The sequence below is a fragment of the Prionailurus viverrinus genome, chromosome E2 (genome assembly GCF_022837055.1).
Source record: "Prionailurus viverrinus isolate Anna chromosome E2, UM_Priviv_1.0, whole genome shotgun sequence".
NCBI classification, from domain to species: Eukaryota; Metazoa; Chordata; class Mammalia; order Carnivora; family Felidae; genus Prionailurus; species Prionailurus viverrinus.
In genome coordinates this window covers 36,279,733-36,305,362 of record NC_062575.1, presented here as the reverse complement: position 1 = coordinate 36,305,362, position 25,630 = coordinate 36,279,733, and the positions used below count along the sequence as shown (strand labels likewise).

Here is a 25,630-nt window from a genome sequence, read left to right as displayed (position 1 = left end):
TTTTAAATGCTTCTGCCCAGAAGGAGCTGTCACTCCCTCTCCCCCCCCCCCCCCCCCCCCCATTTCATGGATCAAGGCAAGACTTATAGCCTCATTTGTATTCAGAGGAGGTGAGAAAGAGCAGTCCTGCCACATACCCAGAAGAAAAGTGTAATTTTTGTCAGTAACCTAAAGATTTCTTTCAAGGATATACCCTGGAAGTTGTTTTTATAAAAACCATTCACAGTCAGTGCTCAGATTCTACTTAATCCAAGTGTTCTACTAAAAAACAGTATTTCAACTGGTTAGCATAATAACATCAGCTATGTTAAATTTCCAGAATTTGATAATTACACTGTGATTATGTAAGAGAATGCCCTTGTTCTTAAGAACAAGGGTCATGATGTCTGCCACTTACTTTAAAATGTTCAGTGGAGCGCCTGTGTGGCTCAATTGATTGGATGTCTGGCTTTGGCTCAGGTCATGATCTCACAGTTCAAGTTGGGCTCTGTGCTGACAGCTCAGAACCTGGAACCTGCTTCGGATTCTGTGTCTCTCTCTCTATCCCTCCTTTGCTTGTGCATACGTACCCTCTCAAAAACAAGTAAATGTTTAAAACAAATAAATAAAATGTTCAGCAAAAATGTGTGTGTGCATACGCTTAGAAAAAGGATAGTTTATTGTACTATTGTAAATTTTCTGTAGATTTTTATTTTTTTCAAAATAAAAAATAAAACAAATTTGCAAAACCTTTTAAACATTTGTATTATACACATTTGAGGACCATTTTTGCTTTTCAGTTCTGATTGATATTTTGAATGTACTTCTCTCTTTTCCTCTGAGGCCAGTAAAATGCCTAGATTTCTAGTAATCAGTGATCTTTCAAAAACAAAGACTCTGAGGCCTGAACATTAAACCTATATAGCAACTTGACATTTCAAATTCACAAATAATACCAAATTTCATTAAAAAGACTTCTTTTTCCTTGTAGTTGGTGGAAATGTTGGATATGTCTGTCCCTGCAGTTGCTAAATTGAGACGCCTTTTAGATAGTCTTCCAAGGGAAGCATTACCAGACATTCTGACCTCAATTATTCGAACAAGCAACAAAGAGAAGCTCCAGGTACAATATTCCCTTCTTTAATACTAAGTTGTTTTTATTCAAGACAATAAATTTTGACCTTCAGTAAGAGATACTGCAGATTCACAGTAGTTGAAATATTCTTATCCTAAAATTGACTTTTACTGATTGCTTTATATTTTTATATACTCAAGCAAGTCTTTTATTCACATTGTCAGTACTAGTAGTTTGTTAATTTATGGAAGAAGTTAAAGTGAAGAATAATTTTTAAAAATGGTAAATATATATTTTGTCTGTTTTTAAACATGTGGAGCTGTGACCTTTTCTTTGTGAATTGCCTGCTTTATTAGAATTCTTCATGATGTTTCTTACACAAAGCATCCCTGTGATGCAGTATCTATGATTTTCAGTTTCTATTTCTTTAGAGTGAAATGAGTTGTAAAGACACTCATTCTGCACTCACTAGATTCTGCATTTTCCCCCAAAATTGTAAGTTTTCTTGCATACTTACTTTTATAGTATTTTTAAGCAGTCTGTTTTGAATCTTCCTAGAACATTTAAGTTAGTTTTATTGAAACGTCCTTTATTTTATCAATTTATGCATTTATGTCTTAACAGTTATATAGCAAATCTAGCAAATTATAATAGTGAGTGCACCAAACAAAGAAAAGTGTATACACACCTACTCTAAACACAAAAATTCAGTTCAACTGATAGGAGCAGAAGAGTGCTGGGGTACCAGAGAGTAAGCTGGCTGTGGACGTCAGCAAGGATATTTGGGGGAATGGAGAGTGTTACTCAGAGCATTAGCAGAGGTTGATTAAGAGTACTCGTGTTCTTTCATGAATGTAAAAATTTAATATTTTCAACCTAGAATCTGTTTAAACCTAATATGTAGACAACTATCTGGGTTTTAAGAGAATAATGCCAGAAAGAGTTCACATTAAATGTGTGTTTTGGGGCGCCCGGTGGCTTAGTTGGTTAAGTGTCTGAATCTTGATTTCAGCTCAGGTCATGATCTTAAAGTTTGTGAGTTTGAGCCACACATCAAGCTCTGTGCTGATAGTGTGGAGTCTGCTTGGGATTTTCTCTCTCCCTTTTTGTCCCTCCCCACCTCAAAACAAATGAATAAACTTAAAAAAAAAAATGTGTGTCCTTGCTGTTGGAACAATACACATGGCCTCATTTTTAAATGAAAAGTCAAGATTCCTTTTTTTTTAGGATTCTAGTGATTTAATAGAATTAATCTTGGTGTGTTGGCCCTAACTTAGCTGTGAGTATTGATATTTGTCTTTCTTATTTAATAATTTAAGTCATGACTCTGACTGCCTTGTTTTGGGAGCTTGTGTTTCTGAGAGATTCTGCTAATCGACTCATGTCCCCTTAGATTTTAGATGCTGTGAGTCTAGAGGAGCGGTTCAAGATGACCATACCGCTGCTTGTCAGACAAATTGAAGGCCTGAAATTGCTTCAGAAAACCAGAAAACACAAGCAAGATGATGATAAGAGGGTAAATATGTCCTTTAATTGTTTCTTTGTGTTTCCAGTTGTTTTTATGTGATGTGAGATTCAGTTTTTTTGAAGTAAAAAAAAAAAATGGAATAAAGAAAGGAACAAAGAAAAAATTTCATTGGTTCTTAGCATCCAAGTTACGGATAGCATTTTGAATTTGGTGTGTGTTTCTAGTCCTCTTCCATGTCTGGATTTTGTTTTTAACATATTTTCTCATTTTCTGTTCTTGGTAAATTTGGGTAATCATTGAAAGGTATACTTTACTAAGCCATTTCTCTTTGCCAAACATTGTGTGTTGTTTCCAATGTTTTCTATATTTTAAAAGCTAAATAACTGATGAGTGTCTTTGAAAATAATTGGAGGGGGGAGTTGTACATCTTACATTTCTTTTTTTTTTTTTAAAGTTTTTGTTTTAACTCCAGTTAGTTAATGTACAGTGTAATGGTAGCTTCAGGTGTACAATACAGTGATTCGCTGCCACTCCCATACAGTCCCCTGGGGCTCGTCACAACAAGTGCCCTCCTTAATCCCCATCACCTATTTCCCTCATCCCTCCCACCACCTCCCCCTTTTAACCATCATTTAAGAGTCTGTTTCTTGGTTTGCCTCTCTCTCTTTTTTCCCCTCCCTTTGTTTGTTTGTTTTGTTTCTTAAAGTCCACATATGAATGAAATCATATGGTATTTGTCTTTCTATGACTGATGTATTTCACTAAGCGTTGTACTCCCTAGGTCCATCCATGTCATTGCCAATGGCAAGATTTCATTCTTTGTTATGGCTGAGTAATACTCCATTGTGTGTGTGCACGTGTGTGTATACATATATATGTGTATACATGTATATGCCTATGTATATATGTGTATGCATACAAATTCTTGATCCATTCATTTGTGGATGGATACTTGGGCTGCTTCCATAATTTGGCTATTTTAAATAATGATGCTTTAAACATCAGGGTGCATGTATCCCTTTGAATTATCCCTTTGAATTAGTATTTTTGTATTCTTTGGGTAGATGCCTAGTAATACAGTTGCTGGATCTTAGGGTAGTTCTATGTTTAACTTTTTGCAGTACCTCCATACTGTTTCCACAGTGGCTGCACTGCACCAGTTTGCATTCCCACCAACAGTGCCTGAGGGTTCCTTTCTCTCCACATTTTCACCAATGGCTTGTTGTTTTTTGAGTTTTTGATTTTAGCTATTCTGATAGGTGTAGGGTGTTATCTCATTGGAGGTTTTTTGTTTTTGTTTTTGTTTTTGATTCTGTTTTTGGTTTTTTTTGGGCTCTCACACTTCACCTCCCTGGTGCAGCAGGCTAGATGGGCTGGTGGTATGCCCTCAGTGGACTGGAGAGTCCTCAGGATCCTACCTCAGCAAGGGAGCAGCACCGGCCATCACCTTCATTGCACTCTCATATAGTTTTGACTTGCGTTTACCTGTTGATCAGTGATGTTGAGCATCTTTTCATGTGTCTGTTGACCATCTGTATGTGTTTGTAGAAATGTCTATTCGTGTTTCTGCCCATGTTTTAAGTGGATTATTTGTTTTGGGGTTTTATAAGTTATTTTGGATAATAACCCTTTTTATTTATTTATTTTTTATTACTATTTTTTTTAATGTTTATTTATTTTCAAGAGACAGAGAGACAGAGAGACAGAGAGTGAGCAGGGGATGGGCAGAGAGAGGAGTCACAGAATCCAAAGTAAGCTCCAGGCTCTGAGCTGTCAACAGAGCCTGATGCAGGGCTTGAACTCACGAGCTGTGAGGTTATGACCTGAGCTTAAGTTGGACACTTAACCAACTGAGCCACCTAGATGCCCCTGGATAATAACCCTTTATCATATATGTCATTTGCAAATACCTTCTCCCATTCCATAGATTGCCTTTTAGTTTTGTTGATTGTTTCTTTCACTGTGCAGATTTTTATTTTGACGTAGTCCTAGTAGTTTATTTTTGCTTTTGTTTCTCTTGACTCAGGAAACATATCTAGAAAGAAGTTGCTACAGCAGATGTCAAAGAAGTTACTGCTGATTTTTATGATTTCAGGGTTCACATTTAGCTCTTTAATCCATTTTTAATTAATTTTTATATATGGTATAAGAAAGTGATCCAGTTTCATTCTTTCATATGTTGCTGTCCAGTTTTCCCAGTACCATTTTTTGAAGAGACTGTGTTTTTTCTGTTATATAGCTTTTTCTGCTTTTTTGAAGATTAATTGACCATATAGTTGTGGGTTCATGTCTGGTTTTCTGTTCTGTTCTATTGATCTATGTGTCTGTTTTTGTTCCGGTACCATAGTGTTTTGATTACTACTGCTTTGTAATATAACTTGAAGTCTGGAATTGTGATGCCTCCAGCTTCACTTTTCTTTTTCAAGATTGCTCTGGCTATTTAGAGTCTTTTGTGGTTCCATACAAATTTAAAATTTTTCTAGCTATGTGAAAATATGCTGTTGGTATTTTGATAGGGATTGTGTTAAATGTGTAGATTGCTTTGGGTGGTATAGACATTTTAGCAATATTTGTTCTTCCAATCCATCAGAATGGAATGTCTTTATATTTCTTTGTGTCATCTTCAATTTCTTTCATCAGTGTTTTATAGTTTTCAGAGTATAGGTCTTTTTACCTTTTTGGTTAGGTCTATTTCTAGGTGTCTTACGGTTTTTGGTACAATTGTAAATGGAATTAATTCCTTAATTTCTCTTTCTGCTGCTTTATTTTTGGTGTATAGAAATGCAGCAGGTTTCTGTACATTGATTTTGTATCCTGTGACTTCACCAAATTCATTCATGGTTCTAGTGGCTTTTTGGTACAGTCTTTCAGTTTTTCTATGTATAATATCATGTCATCTGCAGATAGTGCAAGTTTTACTTCCTCCTTGCCAATTTAGATTCCTTTTATTTCTTTTTGTTGTCTGATTGCTGTGGCTAGGACTTCCGGTACTATATTGAATAAAAATGGTGAGAGTGGACATCCCTGTCTTGTTCCTGACTGTAGAGGAAGAGCTCTCAGTTTTTCCCCATTGAGGATGATACTAGCTATTGGTTTTTCATGTATGGACTTAATTATGTTGAGGTATGTTCACTCCAGACCTACTTTGTTAAAAGATTTTATCACTAGTGGATGTTGTACTTTGACAAATGCCTTTTCCGCATCCACTGAAATGATCTATAACTTAAAAAAAAATAGTATTAAGAATACTACAAAATTGTTTCCTAGGAGGACTGTATCACTATGTTTTACCATAATTTAGCTGACTTTTTTGCTTTTAACTTATAAAAATTTTTGTTTTCATTTAGTCCAACTATGTAAGTCTTTTTCTGTCTTCTAAGCTTAGAGTCCTCTATCCTCCAGTGATTTGACAAATACCCACTTTTAGTTTACCTTTTACTGATTTTTAACTCAACGGTATTATAAATAATTCTTCACTTCTCCATTGATTTGTGATACATTCATTATCATACATTACATTTATATGAGGTCTGTCTGAAGTCTACCTTGAGCTATCAGTTTTACTTTTGTTATGTGTGGGCAGAGTTAAGATCAAGAAAATATATTTGATGTGGACAAGAGTGGAAATGATAGTTCTCTGAAGGCTGTTGGAAAGTAAGTGAAAGGTTGAGAATAATGTTAGATTTGATGGTCATCAGTGCAGAAGTGTTCCTTCATCAGAAAGAATACATTATTGAGAAAGAAGGATTCCTCACTGATGGGACTAATGAAAGGAGCAGAAAATAGGCTGGAGGAGAACGATGACAGAAACAGGAGTAGCCTGTCTGGTGTTTGTGTTTCAGGACATAATGGCATAATGCCGTTTAAAACAAAAAGCAGAAATGTGAATTATTTCTGGTTTGAGATCAGATCATTAATTTAGTTATCCATTTTGTGTAGAAAGACAAACAAGTGCACACTCTGTCTTGGCAGACACAGAGAACTGCAGCTTCTTATCAATTAAGTGTTACCGTTGCTTAAGGAGACAAGTGTTCAGAATTGCTCCAGAAAATGATCACCCAGGTGACAGTTACTTGAAAATGTAGGAATCAGAGGGTGATATTTGGAGTTAAGCCTAAAACTTTCCCTGCCTATTCCCTTAAGAGTTGAAAGGCACTTTCTTGTAGCTGGGAAAAAAACTGCACAAAAAAGTACTTTTGTTTCAATGATGAAAAAATTAATGTGCTTTTTAAAACTCTCATTTAAAGTTTTTTTTATTTTCATTTAATATTTCATTAAAAATATTTTGTCTGCTATTATGTAGGCTAAAAGTATATATTTAATATTTTTGTTTTTATAAAGTTGTACTTTTATTTGTGTTCTTAATGTTTTATATTTGAATGTATTAAATAAGTAATAGTTTAAAAAATAAATTCCCAGGCTTTTAAATTAAATACCAGTGTATCATTTTGCTCCAGTGATGGCTGGTGTTTATTCATGATATTATTGAGTTGAGAATTTCAAAAGAGCATTTTAAAAGTTTTAAAATATGATATAGATCATGGAGAAAGAGAACACAAAATAAAACCATTTGACTTGGCACAGAAGATGGTTGTTGGATTTCAAAGCACAATTTCTCAACATAGTGGAGATAAAGGCCAAAGTACAAAATAGAGATTATGGAAGTAATTCATGAGGATGAGGAAGTAGTGGTCAAAGCCACTTGTTGGAAAAGCAGAACTTCGCAAGAAGGGATGCAAATAGTGTGTAGTTAAGTGATATAGGTAAGATAAAGTATTTGAAAGGAGGAAGACTTTTCTGTGTATTGGAGACAAAGAGAACAGAGCCAATGGTGGAAACGTTAAAGATGTTAGAAAGAAATTTTGTAATCTAGGAGGAAAAATGGAATTTATTCTGTTGCTGATTGGTAAGTAGTAATATAATCAAGAAAGTAGTGGCTATAATAGTAGCTCAAAGAAAAATAATTCCTAGATGTTTTCATTATTTCTAGTAGCCAGCTCTTGAATTTTTTCTTATATTGTAATATAAGCATATACTAAAGAATCATGTCCATTTTATGTTGATCCACTTTTTAAATTCTGCTGCTTCCATATGTGTTTGTGTCTCTTGGTTATCATTCTGAACTTAGTTCCTAAAGATGTAGACCCTAACCATGAAAATGTTATTCGGCACCAGTTATAATCTTGTGTGTAACTAGGTACCTTGTTTCCAGTTTATTTTAACACACAGTTTTACTCTTCTACTTTCTACTTTAGGTTATAGCAATACGTCCTATTAGAAGGATTACACACATCCCAGGTGCCTTAGAAGATGAGGATGAGGATGAAGATCATGATGACATTGTCATGCTAGAGAAAAAAATACGAACATCCAGTATGCCAGAGCAGGCCCACAAAGTCTGTGTCAAAGAGATAAAAAGGTAAATTGAAGCTAAAAAGAAGCTATTCATTCATTGGCACTTTCATTTTGCTTATTAATAAATATTAAAAATTATTGGTCATGGAAACTTGAAACTGCTTCTTTGGATCACAAACTGAAAGCTGAGTTATTTGTTTTATATTCTTTGATCTTTCTCCTTTTCTTATATTTAGTATAGTCATAAACCACCACTCATTTTATCTTTCCTTTGTCAATTCTTATCTTTCATGGTTTTCCAAATTGTCAGATTAGAGCTGTGATCTGTAGAATCTTCAGGTTACCCCTCTTCATTCCTCAACTGGAAACTGATTTTTAAAGGATTCTTAATACTCCTGAATTAACATCAACTTCCCTAATCTTTTTCTCAGTGGCTGAGTGTTAAGTGGTACATCGCTTCCACCTCATATGCTGTCAATATGATCACTATTGTTAACTGCTTTTTCATTGTCTTAAATATGGGCTGTGCTTTGTTTAGACACAATGTTCAGTTGGCACTGTGCTCTTCACATGTCACTTTTTTCTTCTTTAGAAAGAAGATTGTAAACCCTAGAGGGCAGGGACTGTCAGTTTCTCTTTGCATAAGAAAGTACACAGAAACCTTGATGACATCATAGGGTACATGAATAATCTCAGAAAACCAACTTTTTCCTTATGTACTTGAAACATTATAATTGTGTTGCATCTTCTTTTATTAGTGAATTATAATGAACCTAATTGAATGCTCAGTAACAAAAGATTGGACTCTGGGTTCACAGATAAGAAGATTAGTTGTAGTTGAGGGATATTTTATATTCACTGGCATTGGTTAATAAATGAGGAACATCTTTTGTGGGCAAAATACTTTGTTAAATACTGCATATATTATGGAAGTTGTATTTTTAGTTAAATATCTGATGTTAGCTTGTTTTTACAAGATAATTTTATCTCTGATTCCAAAAAAAGTAAATAATTATTGTGTTATGCATGATTAGGCACTTAACTCTTACTGTGAGAAGTAAATCAGGTAAGTGTGACTTGAGACTCCCCCTGCGAGATACTGATACTGATAAGGTTGAATTTCCAGGATAGAATCAGATACAGTGTTCCCTCCCCCACTTCCCCAGTTTGCAGGGATCTGTTTAATTTTGTTCCATAAGTACTTCACAAAACAAAATAACTAGTTTTTTTTTAATGTTGCCAGATTTCTTAAATCAATTATTCATGATATATCTGACCCAGAAACGGAGATATATATGCTGGATTTTTGTGTTTTTTATGGAATTCTATGTTGTGTAACATTTTGCTATGTATTCTTTCCCCATAGACTCAAAAAAATGCCTCAGTCGATGCCAGAATATGCTCTGACTAGAAATTATTTAGAACTTATGGTGGAACTTCCTTGGAACAAAAGTACAACTGGTAAGCCAACAAAGTAACAGCCTTTGCAGTCTGATTGTCATTCAGAAGGCTCATGTAGATTCTATTGAAATATCATTGATTATCTTACTGTTACTGTAGTTCTAGATGTATTTAGGCAGTGAACTTGTGTCATCTAGGTCTTGGGATCAAACAGGAAAAGAAGGTGCTACATGAAAGTGCCTTTTGCCTGATTTTAGAGAAAATAGGATTTTCTATAAGAGTGATATAAGTGTTTCTCAATACCAATAGCCAATCAGAAGATAAACTTTTACATCTAAAGAAATAGTTACATATAGTTACGTACTAGAACAGTTGTACCATTTGGAATCTTATTTTTCTCATATAAAACCCTATTAAATTTAAACTCTTTTTATCCTTCTGTCCTTCGTTAGACCTGTTCTCTTTCCTGTGTATTTGCTATTTTATCTTGGGATGAGAAATACACTGTATTTAGATGCTCTATTGTTAAATTTACATACAAGGTCTGCTGAATTCAATAGTGGATTGATTACCTGAACTGCTGTTGGCATAGGAGTAGCTGTATGATTGACTTGTGAAAATTTAAAGATTTATTATCCTGGCTAGTAAAATTCTTACATTTAAAAAAGACGCTAGAGATTTTTTTAAATGTTAGCTCTAAAACACACATTTGTGCCCCCACATAAGATATGCTATACATGCCAGATTACAGGATGTTGAATTTTTAATATTAAAAAATACTTGCTTATTAACCTACAGAGGACCATTCTTTCTGGTATTGATAACTTAAAAAAAAATTTTCCCCTCAAAGAGGGCCCAGAATAAAGCACCTTTGTGTTAGATTAACTATGCCAGGACAATGTTAAGGTTAAAGTAGTTCCTTTCTTAATCATTTTTTTGGAAAGGATCATCTAACACATTTTTAATGTGTATGGCTAGGTACTAAGATGAAATTGACCTAATCATCTTCGTTTTATTTTGACTACCCTTAGATTTCAATCATATTACAGTTCTTAGGTTCTTCTTGTAGAAAGCAGTTACATTCTGGGTTATGCTAATTATTCCTTCATGAATACTCCGTAACTTTGTGTTTATCCCATTCTCTAGATTTTGGGTTTTTTCCTAAGTTTTTCTCTCTGTTTGAATGTTTGTCTATAAAATTAAAAAGCTAATTCATCTTTGTTCTCTCTTAAATTCTGAGAATCTGTAAATTTTCACTAGATTAAATCAGGTTGCACTAGTGAACTATAGAAGAAATTTTTTAGAAGCAATTTTGCTTTACTTTCCAGTTTTATTGTGGTATAATTGATAAACAGTAAACTGTACATCTATAATATGTGCATTCTGATAAGTTTTCACATATGTATGTATCTGTAATACCGTCACCGTAATTAAGATAGTGAATATACCCATCGCCTCCTAAATTTTCTCATGCTTCCCTAATTCCTCCCTCTCTCCCTCCTTTTCGTCCTCATCCCCAAACAACCACTATAGATCAGTTCATATTTTCAAAACTGTTACACACATGGAATGATATAGCATGTACTCGCTTTTTCTGATTCTTTCAGCATTAGAGGTTCATCCATGTTGCTGCATAGATTAATAATTTGTGTATGCGTTTACGTGTCAGGAACATTGAGGTTGTTTCCAGTTTTTTGGCTCCTATATATAGAGCTGTTATGTTACCATACTAATAAATTTATTTCTTATATCATATTTGCATAACAACATTGCCTTCTAGTTGAAAGTGCTTTACCAAACTGCAGCTGAATTTCTTGGTTTAATTCTTAATTCAAAAATATTTTTTGTATTTTTTGGAAACTCCATAGTGAGATGAATGCCGGAGAGCATGGGGTCCCATTGAATCAGCCTCTCTTTGTGCCACATGATCAATTTGAGATCAGCTGTTGGTCTGGATCTAGCTGGGCTGTGGGGAGGTCCATTTTATTTCTGGTAGGCTTCTGTTCACTCGGTGCCTATTTTTTTAAGTGAAGTGGTCCTATTCTGTGAGATTTGGAGAGGGCTCTGCTGCCTGTTAGTTTAGACCTGGGAAAGAAAGTTACATTTCAACTTTGTGTTGTTTAACTGCTGCCGTTTTGTTTCACCTGCCAAGCTTCCATGTTGATAATATTTGATAGGTATTTGTCATTGATGCAGTCGTGACAATTTTCAAACCCTGCTATTTTTTCTTGACAGTAGGACAAGTGCACAGTCTGAAGAGCATCTAGATAACTTGGTAATCCTAGGGGCCTTATTTTGAAATTTTGGTATTCTCTCAGTAACATTTTTCTGTGCTTCAGGATTTATTTTAACTAATGACTTAGGAGAAATGCAGGATGCATATAGTCGATATAGAATAATGGCCTGAATATTAAAATTGCAGATTTGATTAATTGCCATTAGTAGCTTAATGAGTTGCTTCCAGCTTCCTCCCCTCTCCACTTGTCCTATTTAAAAACTGAACTTAATTAATACTCAGGAATTTTTACCAAGCTTATACAGTATAGTTGTATAGGTTTCGGAGCAAAATGTTTATTTGAATACAAGAGTGCTGACTCCTTTACTGAAATAAACAAAATATAAAAATGGGACAAAGCTGTTATTATTTTCACAACTAGGGAAGGAGGCCACCCACATGCCAGAAACTCAAGAGAGTTTCTGCTGGATGTGTATTAGCATTAGAGATGCATAGCACTCATGTACCCCCACGTGAAAATACTTTTCATCGTTTAGTATTCCAGCAGAGAACTGAAGATGCATAAATTGTGGTATAAAAGGAAGTGTGTTGTGGGGCGCCTGGGTGGCGCAGTCGGTTAAGCGTCCGACTTCAGCCAGGTCACGATCTCGCGGTCCGTGAGTTCGAGCCCCGCGTCGGGCTCTGGGCTGATGGCTCAGAGCCTATAGCCTGTTTCCGATTCTGTGTCTCCTCTCTCTCTGCCTCTCGCCCGTTCATGCTCTGTCTCTCTCTGTCCCAAAAATAAATAAACGTTGAAAAAAAAAATCAAAAAAAAAAAAAAAAGGAAGTGTGTTGAACTTTTAAACCATTTCTGTATGGAATTGGATTTAAATAATTATTATGAGTGTGGTTATAAAACCGTGAAAATGTCTTTCATAATTTTTGAAAGAGAAGCTTACCTAAATAGCAATCCTCAAAAGCAGAAAGGAAAGATTTGAAGGAAAGAAGTTTCCTAGTTTTCCCATCTTGAATAGAAAGAGCCAGTAGATACTATTTAAGTCTTTCAGTTGTAAATAGAGAAATATATGTTCAGGTAAGTTTTAAATTTTTTACATGTATTATTACAAGTATTATTTTACATGTATTATTCAAAATAGGAAGCATGTATTCTGAGCCATTAAAAAGAATAATCAGAAAAAAACGTATCCTATATAGAAAAGACACAATAATTTATATAGCATAGAAATTGTCTTCCTTAAAAGTTTGAGGAACTTTTAAAAATTGTCTTCACTTGGCATGTTTCTTAGAAAAACTTCCTTCAGAGTATCATCATTTTTTTCTAAATTGCATGGAATTCTGTTCTTAAACTAGTAAATGTTAATTAGGGGTGAGTGTTACATTATAACAAGTGACAAAATGGTACAAAATGACATTTTGATGGAAAGTTTTTCTTATGCATGGTGATGTAATAAATATATTGATAACATAATGTTAAACTTTTTTGCATAACTAAAATAAATCCAACTGGGACTTAGTCGATTATTCTTAATAGATCTGATTTATTAGCATTTTAATATTTAGAGCTATACAAAATGGAATTGGTCTGAAGTTTTCTTTTGGCTATAGAAACAAACCTAATTCATACCTTCCTGGTGAGACTGTGACAGTTCTTTACATCTTAATGTTTTGTTTTTTTTTTTTGATCCAGCATTTCTGTCTATAGAAGGTTAGTTGAAGGAAATAATTAGGGATATATGTGGGGATTTAATTACAAGGATGCACTGCAAAGCCTGTTTTATAACTGTAAACATTTGTAGATAACCTAAATGCTTAGCAATAGGGAATTATTTAAATGAGTATGGATAATTAAATAATAGAATATTATGTAACCACTAAAGTATTACTAAAAAATGCATTTGACACTGAAAGGTGTCTGTAATATATATTAAGTGAAAAAACAAAACTTGAAGGCATCATATACTCTCAGTTTGAAAAATCGGTCTGAAAGCACATATATACACAGACACACACATACACATACAACCTGCAAGAATACATACCAAAGTGAAGGTAGAGATGCTCTCTTGAAGACATGAGATTATGGGTAACTGTATTCATTTTTTTTTTTTTTTAATTCGTGTCATTGGGTTTTCTAGAATGAGCATACATTACTTCTCTAATTAAAAAAAAAAAACTTTAAAAAAGAAGGAACAAATGCCAGCACAAATAGAATATGTAGAAATTATGTCTCCATATAAATAATGTGTATCTAGAAAATTAAATGAGTATTAATTCCTTGAATTTTTAATTATGTAGTGCTTACTAGTTCTGTTGATACTAAATTCTCTTAAGCAAAAAAGCCAGGTCTCCCTGCAGACTCATGTAGAAAGATCCACTTCTGTTCTTGTCATGTTTATTTTCTAAAACATATTTTGACTCTTGTCAGCCTTGAAAGGAGTTCTTGCATTTAAAAATTCTATGTGCTGGGTGCCTGGGTGGCTCGTTTGGTTAAACCACTGACTCTTGATTTCGTCTCAGGTCATGACCTCCTAGTTTGTGAGATTGAGCTCCCGGTTTGTGAGATTGAGCTCCGTGTCAGGTTCTGTGCTGATAGCGTGGAGCCTGCTTGGGATTCTCTCTCTCTGTCTCTCTGCTCCTCCCCTACTAGTGCATGTGTGCGTGCTCTCTTTCTCTCAAAATTAATAAATAAATATTGTAAAAATAAATAAATAAAAATTTTTAAGTATCTCAAGCATCTCAAAAAGTGCTTCTGTTGGGTTATTTGACAGACCGTCTGGACATTCGAGCAGCCCGGATTCTTCTGGATAATGATCACTATGCTATGGAAAAATTGAAGAAAAGAGTGCTGGAATACCTGGCTGTCAGACAGCTGAAAAACAACCTGAAGGGCCCCATTCTTTGCTTTGTTGGCCCTCCTGGAGTTGGTAAAACAAGTGTGGGAAGATCAGTGGCCAAGACTCTTGGTCGAGAGTTCCACAGGATTGCACTTGGAGGAGTGTGTGATCAGTCTGACATTCGAGGACACAGGTAAGATATTTCTCTCAGTTCAATCTCTGGTTCTCTGTTTTAATTGACTAGAGCCCCTCAAAAGCCAAGGCATAATATATGTATGTATATTTTTTTTCTCAAAGGGATATTTGTAATACCGTGGATCGAAAGGATATTTACAGTACTTACTTATGGTACATCTGTAGGACATTTATAGCTAACCTAGAGCCTCTACCATAATAGTATACCCAAACTAACCTTGGTAATTGTATGACAATGGATAGTGAGTCTCTGCCTCGGCTTTTCTGGAATCTCATTTGAGTGCAATTATAAATTAGTTATGGTTAGATATTACAGTGTTTTTACATGCACTTTGGCCCAGTAGCATTTCATAATGACCCTTAACTCTTAGAGTTTAAAAAATAAAGTACAACAGCTGGGGGAGGTAGGAGAAGGTACAAAATCTTTGATAACAAATTTATGTTTGCGGTTTAAACTCTTTAAGGAGGCTGGTTTTCAGTATACATATGAATAATGAGAAAGTTCAGGGTAATTATTAAGATGTGCCCTTGCATTTTTGGCCCTCTTTCTATAAAAATACATTAAACTGTGAGAACTGTGTCTGTGTATCTGACATTACTAGAATCAGATTTGCATGTTATGTTAATTGTTTTATGTTCTCTGTGGTCTCTGTTGCTCAGATTAGAAGATGCTTTGGGAAAGCATGAACTTCTGTTTCAAGGTTTAAGGGTTCCTAAGAGTTGCAAGTTGTGAGAAAACATATATACCTATAGTGTATGCATTTTAAAATGTAGAATATTTAAAAATGTAGAAATCATGAATGCTTATAAAAGAATATAATGTTGTATGCCTGAAACTAACATCAGTGATACCTCAATTTAAAAAAAAAGTTTTTAAAATTTTTTATTTATTTTTGAGAGATAGAGTGCAAGCAGGGGAGGGGCAGAGAGAGAGGGAGATACAGAATCTGAAGCAGGCTCCAGGCTCCGAGCTGTTGGTACAGAGACCATTGTGGGGCTCAAACTCACAAACTGCAAGATCATGATCTGAGCCAAAGTTGGACGCTTAACCGACTGAGCCACCCAGGTGCCCCCCTCCCCAAATTTTTTTTGAAGAATCTGCTTAACTTCCAATAGAAAGTTATTAAACTGAAGATAAAACTTCTCTCCTCAAGGTCATACCATCAGTCTTGAAGTTGTTAAAGCAATCTAAATTATAAATGAAGGCTTTGAAAAGCATGCCAGTGCAGGCAGTGAACAACTGCCAATGGCCAAGGGTAATTTAAATGCATATTTACAGTTTGGTGAATATGGATTAAACTTGGATTGTAGGGGAAAAAGAATATGATGCTTTTTATAATGTCTTGTTTTCCATTTGTCTTATTCACGAGATCATTGGCATTAGGCGAGGTGGAAAACACTTTTAGAAACTTTTCCATGAAAAGTGATTCTTTTTCTCTGCCTTACAATTTTTATGCATTAAAGAAAAATCATTCCAAGATTTTAAACAATAAGCAATGAGGGCTGCAGATTAGATCAGGGAATTGATCTGGGTCATTCTTTCTGGCAATTTCAAACAATATTTTTGTCACCTAGACTTGCTTATTCTCACATGTGCCACTAGAGGCTGTAGTTTGCTTTTGTAAAGAAATTGGCACCTTCTACCAATCTTGGAGAAACTGAATCTAGGACTGGAATTTTTTTATTTTAACTAGAGAGCTTTGGGGAGATATCTCCCACTCAAGTGACTTGATTCATGCATTCAAAGTTTTTTTAGTTTCTTTCTTTTTTTTTTTTAGTATCTGTAGCACTGTATTGTGTAAGCATTTGATGGAATTTAGAGAGGAATTTATGGAATTAATGTCATGAGCACATGACCTGTGGGCAATTTGTCCTGTTTCTTGCCACATTAGTATTGCTTATTCAGTAAGGCTTAGAAAGCACTTACTCAGTGCCTGACACACAGTGAGCATTCAATAAAAAATAGCTTTAATTATTATTTACTTTTAAATTCTCAGGAGGACAAGTTTACATTTAACAGCGTCAATGAGTTTTTATAAAATTCAATCTGATTTTTTAAAAGTTTATTTATTTATTTTTGAGAGAGAGAGGGAGAGCATAAGTAGGGGAGGAGCAGAGAGAGAAAGAGAAAGAGAGAAAGAGAAAGAGAAAGAGAAAGAGAAAGAGAAAGAGAAAGAGAAAGAGAGAGAGAGAATTCCAAGCAGGCTCCACGCTGTCAGCTCCATGCTGAGCCCAATGTGGAGCTCTATACCACGAATTAGCCGAAATCAAGAGTCGGACACTTAACCAACTGAGCCACCCAGGTGCCCCAATTTGATTTTTAAATAGTACTTAAAATATCCTATTCTTGGCATTATTATTTAATTTATGTAGCAGAATTGTGGGAAAATGTATTTCTGTGATGTGTGTTAGTGGGCAGTATATAAAGTCACAGTTATCACCATTTTGTGTGAACATTGTTGGTTTTAAGCAGAACTGTTTTCAGTCTTTACTGATATTGATAGATACAAAATTTGTTCAATGAGTATACTTTCACATGTGTAGCTATCATTAAGAAAACTGAACTTACTGTGCGTCTTTTGTAAAATGAGGATATGTATCTGCCTAAAAAAAGCTTTCTATAAATGTATCGTATGCACAGAGGCTGTGATCATTGCCAAATAAAAGGGATGTGGTTTAGTCTATGAATCATTCTACTATGGCTGCTACTAAGTACTGCCTAGCCATCACTGTACCAGATGTTTCATTAAACACTACAGCAACCTGTCCTTGTGCTAATGGGGCCTTATTACCCATTTACCTTCCCAAATTATCAAAGCCTGGAGAAAATATTTATTTGAAAGCCCGTTTGGAAGTAGGTGGAGAATGGGGTTAAGGTGAGCAGAGATTGAGAGCAGAGTATGGGCTTAGTTCAGAGATATGAATTGGAGGTGAATAGGAGAGGAGGAAGAACAGTAGCTAATAGCTACAACCATGGGGTGGAGTTCGTGGGAACAAGTGGTTCCATGTAACAGTTGAAGCATTTTGGAAACACCCAGGTCTTGCCATTTAAGTACTGGTCACATGCTCACAATTAGAGTTCATGCAAAGTTTTGTTTTTCCTCAGCCTCTGAGTAGGCACCACTGTTCTGCAGTCTTAAAATAGCCAAGAAAAAACAGAGCTGCTTTATATTATCTTCCTTGCTGTGCTCTTGATTTTGTCACTCACTTTTTCTATTTTCCCATGCTTGGAACTCTATCCTTTTACTAGAAATACCTGTTTATGTGAAGGAAGGTGCTAGTAAGTTAGGAATTGATCTTAAACAAAGATGTGTTTTTTAGAGTTCAATAGTAGTGAACTGAGAGATGGGAAGAAAGACTTGATTCACATTTAAATCTTAAACTTGAAAAATAGTGATCTGATTTTACATTGACTGACACATTGTTTTTGTTTCTGTAATTTTGAGTGCCTTAAAGAAAGAAGAGTCAGGTTTATTAATGCAGCTTTTCAGTCTTCTCTACATTTCTCATTTGGGTCTGTCTCCATTGGGACTTTTCTGTCCACTTTTAGGAAGCTCTGTTCCTATCAGTTTTTACAACTTAATATTTTTAAATATTACATTTTTAAAGAATTTAAATCAGTTCATAGAAATTAAATATAACAACTTCTTTTAGGATGAAGTTTTATGAAATCGTGTTTCCATAATCATTTTTCATAAGTTGTTTCTTGGTGAAATATACTTATTGCTGTATCTCAAGTTATTGTTGATAGTAACTCTTTGGAAGTAGTATGCCAGCTGTTTGTTCAGATAATCAAATTATATCACTGCAAGGAATCTTTGGCTCAAACAGGATGAGAACAGAATAATCTTTTGCTTTCCACATCGATACATTTTTGTATGTATAAACATTTTTTTTTAAGTTTATTTAGAGAGAGAGAAAGAGAAAGAGAGCGGGGGAGGGGCAAAGGGACAGGGAGAGAGAATCCCAAGCAGGCTCCACTCTGTCAGCATGGAGCCCAGTGTGGGCTCCAACTCACAAATCCATGAGATAATGACCTGAGCCAAAATCAAGAGTCAGATGCTTAACCGACTGAACCACCCAGGCGCCCCAGAAATGGTGATGTTTTAAATAAATTAGCTATTTCATTGTTAGTCTCCACAAGGGGAAAATAACCAAAGCAGCAAGGCTTTAATGTATTTTTAGCATAGTATGCCAGACATGTATGGTTTGCTCACCATACTCTTTATAACCTGTATTTGCATGTAGCTCTTCTTTGCCTCTTTAAAATTTAGTTTCATTTTCAGGCCCCAATTCAAGGATTTCTCCATTAATATAGGTGCAGTCAGTTATGATCTTACTCTTCTCTAAACTGACCCCTTACTGTCTATTGTTTTCTTTTAATGATTAAATAATATAGGCCTCTGGCATATGCAATACGTTGCTGTAGAGATAAGACATAAATATGGAACAAGTATAAGCTCTTTACAGTAGGGTTTTTAGCATATCTTATTCTCCTTTTTATCACTCTATGCTGTATAGCACAGTGCCAAACATGGCTCTCTAAATGCTTTGTGAATTCAGGTAAGATTAAAACATAATTATATTTTGTAAGTCTTGTGGTCCTTTAAGTGAGTGCATCCATACAAATGAGTGCACGAAAAGATTTAGGAATGACTGCTGGAAGAATAACAATTTGATCTGTTTAGATATGCTATATTAAAGACTGTTCTTCTTTTGAAATCATTAGGATCTCTTTTAAGGCTTATTACTCCCAGTTGGAGAGATATATATATATACACCCTTGGTAGAAAATTTAGAAATAGTTTTTAAAAAGGAAAAAAACTCTCATGTGTTTTTGTTTTTTTGTTTGTTTTTTTTGCCATACAAAGATTATCACTGTTAACATTTTATTTCCTGCCAGACTTTTCAATGGGCAGCTTTTGCCATGTTTCTAAAAAGCAATTCTAATCCTACTCTTTTGACTTAATATTACAATATACAATTTTTATATTACAGATTCTTTGTAAATGTCACTTCAGTAGTTTGCATCGTAACCCATTAGAGCTCTTTAATTGAGTAGGTGTGAAAAGGTGATGGTAAAATGACTGTTTCCCCCCCTTCTTTAAGTATCGGGAAAGAGGTGAGTAATGTTTTAATGTTTATTTATTTTTGAGAGAGACAGAGACACAGAATCCAAAGCAGGCTCACAGAGCCCGACACAGGGCTCGAACTCACGAGCTTTGACATCATGACCTGAGCTGAAGTTGGATGCTCAACCAAGCCATCCAGGCACTCCTATTCCTGATATTTAGAAACTGTTAGTGGCAGTGACAGGCTGACCAGTCTTTTGGCTTAAGATTTGAAGATGTCCAGGCACAGAGTAGTAAAGTAATTGATTTACCATGGAGCTCCTATAAATAGAGGATATTGTCTGTAGTTTTTTGAAGCATAAACCGGACTATATTTTGGAACATGACAAATGCTGATCTTGTAACTTAAATTTTTGAACCATGTAGATACTTGGTTTTGTGTATTTCATATGCTAATCCTTATAAACCTATGAACTGCCTATACCAATCACAAGAAAAATATGAATTCATGTTTTTTTTTTTTAATTTTTTTTTCAACGTTTATTCATTTTTGGGACAGAGAGACAGAGCATGAATAGGGGAGGGGCAGAGAGAGGGAGACACAGAATCGGAAACAGGCTCCAGGCTCCAAGCCATCAGCCCAGAGCCTGACACAGGGCTTGAACTCATGGACCGCGAGATCGTGACCTGGCTGAAGTCGGACGCTTAACCGACTGCGCCACCCAGGCGCCCCCTTTTTTTTTTTTTTTTTTAAATTTTTTTTTCAATGTTTATTCATTTTTGGGAGAGAGAGACAGAGCATGAACGGGGGAGGGGCAGAGAGAGGGAGACACAGAATCGGAAACAGGCTCCAGGCTCCGAGCCAAGAATTCATATATTTTTAAAATTAACTCATGTACTTCAATTAAAAAAAAAACCTTCTACATAATCATGTATTTAGGCTGAATAGTAAGTAATTGAAGAGATACATTCTTTGCAAACTTACCTGTATTGTGCTATGTTGCTTCCTAGATGTTGTTTCATGAGGAAGGACATGGCAAAGTATGTATTTTGCCCTCAAAAAAGTTAATAGTTTGTAAAAGAGTATTAATTTCATTAATCTCCTACTTATGTGGTTTCTCAGGAGGATATTTTGGTATGCTAATTTGTTTTTTAAAAGTGGTTATAGGGGCACCTGGGTGGTTCAGTCGGTTAAGCATCCAACTTCAGCTTAGGTCATAATCTTACAGTTCGTGAACTTGAGCCCCGTTTCAGGTGAGCTTGAGCCCTGCTTCGGGCTCTGCACTAATAATGTGGAGCCTGCTTGGGATTCTCTCTCTCTCTCCCTCTCTCTGTGTCCCTTGCTCACTCATGTTCTCTCTCTCTCTCTCTCTCTCTCTCTCTCTCAAAAATAAATAAATAACAAAAAATTGTAAAAAAAAAGAAAAAAGTAGTGATTTATATTGGGTGATGTTGAAAGAGAACATTTTTATTTTGTGTATTGCTGCACTTTCCACCATCTGATTCATATTCCAAAGGTTTATTCAAAGTATATTCTGTATCTTTAGTCAGTGAATTGCATGCTATCATACCTTCTGGTAAAGGATGTAACACATTATAGATATTTTCCACAGCTTATCGGCCCTCTGTAATGGTTCTCTTCTTTGTTTGACCTGTAGACTAGTGTTACATATTTGGGGGATGTCGTCATCTGTGATTGAGGAACACTAAGGGCATTGAATATGCTTGGTGCTATGAAAGATGTGAACAACAATGAACATCTTTTGAAAGGTTACTGTGTGCCAGGCACTACACTGTGTGCTTTACCTGTTGTGCTTTCATAATCATATAATCTATGAGGTTGGCAGTTACTATGTCCATTTTCCAGATGAGGAAACTGAGACTTAGATCAAGTTATTTGTTCAAAGCAGTATTCAAAGACTTGTATGGCCTTCGCAGTGGTGATACTTTGGGTGCTGGCATGGTTGACCTGATGTCATCAAATAAATAGGAAAAACAAGCTTCTGTTTAGGGAACAGTCTGATAGCTCTATATCCAGGGGATCTACTCTGTAATAAGACCCACTCTCTGTCATCAGAGTGCTCACTGGCTCTCTAGAGGAGGTACCCAGAAACTAAGTTGTAACTGCATCAGATGAATTGTAGGGCCAGTAAATGCTGTAGATGTTGCATTATTGGAAAGATCACTTTGTGAGAGGAAAAGTTTTTTTAGAATTCCTGGATTTACATAGGTAGAAAGAGTATTCAGGGCAGGAAGGTAACATATTAACAAAAGTTAAAAAACAAGGAGTATAATAGGATTGTGATTGTGGATAATGCAAGAGCATTATGGCAGCAAGTTAGGAAGGCTGGTGGGGACTGCATTGTGAAGAGCCTTGAATTCCAGACAGAGGAGTTTGGCTTTATGCTGTAGGCTCTGGAAAGCAATGGAAGGTTTAGGAGAAGTTGTTTATGGACTAGTGTCCATATTTCCGCTTCTTTAGAAAGGTCCCTGCTTAGAATATCATTTTTCTCTCCATGACTTTAGGTCATTAGTACCTGTTTTTGAAATCTACCTGTCAAAAACATTACGGGAAAGAAAGACATTGATGCAGTAAAATTGACCCTTAGAGGCTTTGTGTTTTGTTTTGTTTTGTTTTGTTTTAATTTCCCTTACCTACTTATTCACAGGATACTGGCAAATTCATAAGTTCTCTAGAGAAATAATTTGAGAGGCTTTTATTAATTTTGAGTCTTGTCCTTCCTGTATCCCATTCTGAAATCTTGAATGTGCCAACTCCTTATTGTAACAGGACAGTGTTTATTGTATTTGGTTCCAGGGCCTCGGTCACCCTCCCTCCATGTAAGGCATTCCCACGATATGTTTAAGGCTTTCTTGTCTTTTCAAAGGTCACTGTATTTATTCTGTCCTGCTTTATACCAGTCATATGGTAAAACTTAGGCCTGCTCCAGGAATCGGCTTTGTGCAGATCATAAGATAACTGTTGCTGTTACACTTACCGTTGATTAGTTTCTTGTAGGCAGTCACCCTTTTATGCCTTTTCACAAACAGCATCTGCTTTGCACATGGCCTAGGCAACAAGGTTATAATTAAAATTGGTAAATTGCTACTTAAAGTTTTGCTGGCTTTGTAAACAAGGCACATTTTTCAGTTTGACAAACATATTTGTTTTTATTCATGCCACCCTCTACATCTGTCACAATTATGTAGATGATTCTTGTTCAAATATAATAAAGGAGCCTCTAATACTTTAATGGATAACAAAATATCTGGCTGAACTTGAGCATAACAGTGTATATAGGATGAACACAGTTTTATTCAAAAGGCCAGAATTAATGGAATTTTGATATACATACTATTGACCCCAAATCTTACTATAATTACAGACTATTGCTTCTGAAAATAAAAGAATTGGGAATTTTTCTTTCTTCTTTTTGGTCTACGTTTTGAGTGGCCATTTGAACCAATTCTGATTTCCTTCATGAAGATGATGATGTTTTCACTAGCCCTGGGACAACCATTTCAATGTGTAAAAAGATGCTTGTGTTGAGGGAGTGTGGGGAGGCTCCTTTGGACATTTTGAAATCCTGAAAAGTAAGAATCACAATCATATGCTTAAGTATAATGTTTTTCAGTTTCACTAAATGGCAGAAACGAGCTACAATTCTTCCAGTATTATGGGTAACTTACAGCCAGCATTGGCTGTATCTTGAATTCAATTCAAGAATTGAATGAACCTAGCTGTCTTGTTCAGATCACCCTTCACTTCCCGCCATGTTGAATTTCCTGGTTGTATCAAAGAACTTTTTAAATATATAGTACCTCTTTGCTGTGTTACTGTGATAACTAAATGACTTTTTCGCAGGCCTGAGTTTTGATTTCTAAATGATACTCCTCTTGCCTCCTGATGTCTTGTTAACTTGCTGTCTGCTTTCTATAGGCGTACCTACGTTGGCAGTATGCCTGGTCGTATAATCAATGGCTTGAAGACTGTTGGGGTTAACAATCCAGTGTTCCTATTAGATGAGGTGGACAAACTAGGAAAAAGTCTGCAGGGTGATCCTGCAGCAGCTCTGCTTGAGGTAAGATACAGAAACTTCCTGGTCTGTGATCACCACAGTTATCTGAGAGCAGATAATTGTATTCAGTAGCATATACATTGATATGGGTGTGGTCATGGGAAAAAATGTTATATGGACTAAAATCTGAAAGCAAATTAATATCTAAATTGAAGTGTCTTAGAGATTTCTTCTTTTCTAATAATTCTCATTTCTTTTTTATTTTTTCTTTTTACCAAATATTTTAAATTTTATACATGCTTTTTGTTTAGAGACCAGTAATTCTATAAGATTATTACATAACACAGCAAGCAAGTTGTCTTCTCCCCGGGGGTCCCCCATTTCCGCTTCTACACTTTGACCTCTTTAACTTTTAGTTAATTAGACCATATACAGTTTCTGACATCATTTGTTGATTACCCTCTGTAGGAGATGAGGATTTTTCTTGCTTTCTTCCCTCCACCCCTACTATATCATTTTTATACTCCCAGTCTCCCAATCTAAATTGTATCCTGATTTTGTTATGTCACTGTCAAATACTTAACATTATTACAAGTATGTAAGTGCTTTTCACAGCTGAGCCATGTGATAAATGGTAAACTGATCACTTTTCTTCTCCTGCCCCTCCTTTTTGTTTTCCTGTACATTTTTTAAAAAATCTTTGTGGGTTAATAATTGTCTTGTTTATTCTGTTTACTTCCAGCAGTTGTGTTAAGTCTCCTTTCAAGACTTGGAGACACTTTCTAAGTGTTATGTCTGTTTTATCTTCTTCACTCCTCCAGTCTGAGCTAGTCGTTGTCCACATATGGAACCTAGCTGTCTTGTTCAGATCGCCCTTCACTTCCCGCCATGTTGAATTTCTTGTTTCCTATATTCCATGCCTTCTGCTTTCTTGCTTTATTCTCTCACTTTCTTGGTGTTAATCTCCCAGAAGTTTCCTGAGAAAGCTTGCATGGGTGGAAGACTTTGTATATCTGAAAATATGTTTCCCTCATGCTTGATTGGTAGTTTGCATTCTAGTTAGACATAATTTTCCTGCAATATTTTGAAGACATTTCTCCATTGTATTCCAGTTTCCTGTGTTGCAGTTGATAAGACCAGTCTTGTCTTTTGTGACTTGTTTTACTCTGAAAATTTTTAAGATCTACTTTTTATCCCATTTTTCTGAAATTTTACAGTAATCTGCCTTGGCATCAGTCTCTTTTTCTCCATTTTTGCTGATGCTTTGAAGATTCTTTGAATTGGAAAATCCTGTCCTTTATTTCTGTAAAATTTTCTTGAATTCTCTTGATGATTTTTTTCTTCATTTTTTGGGGGGAACTCCTATCAATTGGATTTGAGATCTTTAATCTTATCTTTTCTGTTAGTCATCTTTTTTGTTTTTTGCTATATTTTTTTATGAAGACTTTCTTAGCTTTATCTAGTAATCTTCTATGAGGTTATTATTTCAAAGATCTTTTTCTTAACTTCTCTGCTTGTTCTTTTTATAGTATCTTGCTCTCATTACATGGATGTAATATGTCCTCTTATCTCTGTCAGAAATACCCTACTAGATTTTTTTCTTTTTCCTTTTCTATAAGCTGCTTTTATCTATTTGTTATATATGTTGTTTTGTTTTGTTTTTTGGTCTCTGTCTTTTATATTAGAGTCTTCTGTTAGATGTCTGGCAATTTGTGTTTGTTTGTATTTAATAGTGAGGAACAGAATGCTGATTGGAATCTGAGGACGGTTTATTGACTGAGTTTCACAATAGGGTCGGCTGGGCCATTTGGTTGAAGAATCTCTTATGTCAGTAACTTTAGGTCGAATTTCTCAGAGAGGGCTCCCTAAGTCTCTTGCCTTTAGAATTAAGGCTTGGCTGCCAGCTTCCTGGGAAATAAGCAGTGGGGAGAAAGTGGGGACTGTCACTGCATTCAGCATCCTGGATGTATGCATGCACCTAAACTGTTGTTTTCAG

The 25,630-nt window shown here is 35.4% G+C and overlaps 1 protein-coding gene across 2 annotated transcripts in view; it reads left to right on the top strand.

The window, feature by feature from the left end:
* Window positions 1–25,630, top strand: part of LONP2 (lon peptidase 2, peroxisomal) — a 115,699-nt gene that overhangs the window by 9,882 nt on the left and 80,187 nt on the right. For both annotated transcript variants that reach the window (XM_047834864.1, XM_047834863.1), the window contains exons 3-8: window positions 971–1,102; window positions 2,448–2,570; window positions 7,778–7,941; window positions 9,244–9,338; window positions 14,283–14,541; window positions 23,556–23,697. In XM_047834864.1, the coding sequence (XP_047690820.1) occupies window positions 971–1,102; window positions 2,448–2,570; window positions 7,778–7,941; window positions 9,244–9,338; window positions 14,283–14,541; window positions 23,556–23,697 (915 nt within the window). The remainder of the gene's footprint in view (window positions 1–970; window positions 1,103–2,447; window positions 2,571–7,777; window positions 7,942–9,243; window positions 9,339–14,282; window positions 14,542–23,555; window positions 23,698–25,630) is intronic.